Below are 1,421 nucleotides of genomic sequence, written 5' to 3' on the forward strand. Positions count from 1 at the left end.
TTAGACCACTGAGCCATCTCTCCAGCCCTCTTCGTTTTTTTTTTTTAATTACTCATTGGTACCTTTTGGGTAGACACAATGACTGCATTCACCATAGAGAATTTGTACCTGTACATGGTATAACTTGATGTGTTCCTGCTGCCCTTCCCTCTATTTAAGCCCTCTTCCCTCCTTATCTACAACAGCTTTCTCACTTTTTCCTACTTTCCCCTTTTTCCTTTCCTTCCTCTCCTCCTCTCCTCCCTAGCTCCTCCTCCCATCTGAACATTTCCTTCCCATGTCACAATATCTACTATACACTTCGGCTCTTCTGTACACTTCAGGTTTCTCACACCAGAAAAACAATTCGATATTTACATGTCTGATTTATTTCACGTTAACAGTATGGTTTTAAGCTGCACCTATTTACTTTTTTTTTTTTTTTTTATGTATTTAGTACAGGGTCTACGGGGTCTCACTACATAGATTGAACTCTAGTGATTCTCCTGCTTTCAGCCTCCCAAGCACTGGGATTGCGCCACCACGCCCAGTCTCAATCACAGCCTCAGCACACCCTGGGGAAGGGCTGGCATGGGACGCCGGAAATCGAACCCTGGTCCCTGAGCCTGCCTAAGCAGGCGCTGCTGTCCACTGAGCTACCTGGCCAGCCCTCAAGCTGTACCAATTTGGCTAGACATGCCTCCAGCTTGTCCTTTATGGCAAAGTAGTACTCCACTGTATAAAAAACACATCTTTTTTGTATTTAGTTGTTCTTTTTTTTTTCTTTTCCATGTAGCAAATTTACATAGATATTTTCAGAAGTCAAATCTAGTATTTTTTTGTTTTGAGCCAGGGTCTTGCTATGCAGTTCAGCTTGGCTTTGCACTCTCAATGACCCTCCTGCTTCAGCCTCCTGACTGCTGGGATTACAGGTGTGCACCCAAGTGTGGCAACTGTAGCTCTGTAGTAAGAAGGGCTCATGCTCATTTACGGAGGCCCCTCACCTCCCTGCCTTGACTAACATCTACACGAACTGGGCTTCCCCACAGCTCACCTCTGCCGAGCAGTCTGGCTCCTCGTGCAAGGCCAGTTGTGCCCAGATGATGACTCTTTCTGCAGTTTTCTCTGCTGCAGCAGGAGGCAGAGACCTCAGCAGCAGGAGGCAGTCTTCGCGCTGTGAACAGGCAGAGAGAGCAGGAACATAAGCTGGCATTGGCCAGGAACAACCTGGCCTTACCAGGTGATGACAAGAAAAACAAAGAAAGAACCTGACCTCAGGGCCAGGGATGTAGCTCAGCATTATAAGCACCTGCCTGGCAAGTACAAGGTCTTGAGTTCAATTCCTAGTACAAAAAAAAAAACCAACCCGATGTCACTTGCCCAGCAAGCAAGAGACCTAGGTTTGCTCTCTGGCATTATAAAAGAAAGATAAAAAGATAGTT

General features: G+C 46.2%; 1 protein-coding gene across 1 annotated transcript in view; it reads right to left on the minus strand.

Moving 5' to 3' along the window:
- The window catches only part of Kntc1 (kinetochore associated 1), a 96,168-nt gene that overhangs the window by 40,660 nt on the left and 54,087 nt on the right, over positions 1 to 1,421 (minus strand). Inside the window, exon 29 of the mRNA XM_023720670.1 lies at positions 1,034 to 1,153. Coding sequence (XP_023576438.1) covers positions 1,034 to 1,153 — 120 coding nt within the window. The remainder of the gene's footprint in view (positions 1 to 1,033; positions 1,154 to 1,421) is intronic.

This window comes from Octodon degus, unplaced genomic scaffold (genome assembly GCF_000260255.1).
Source record: "Octodon degus isolate 3935 unplaced genomic scaffold, OctDeg1.0 scaffold00076, whole genome shotgun sequence".
NCBI lineage: Eukaryota > Metazoa > Chordata > Mammalia > Rodentia > Octodontidae > Octodon > Octodon degus.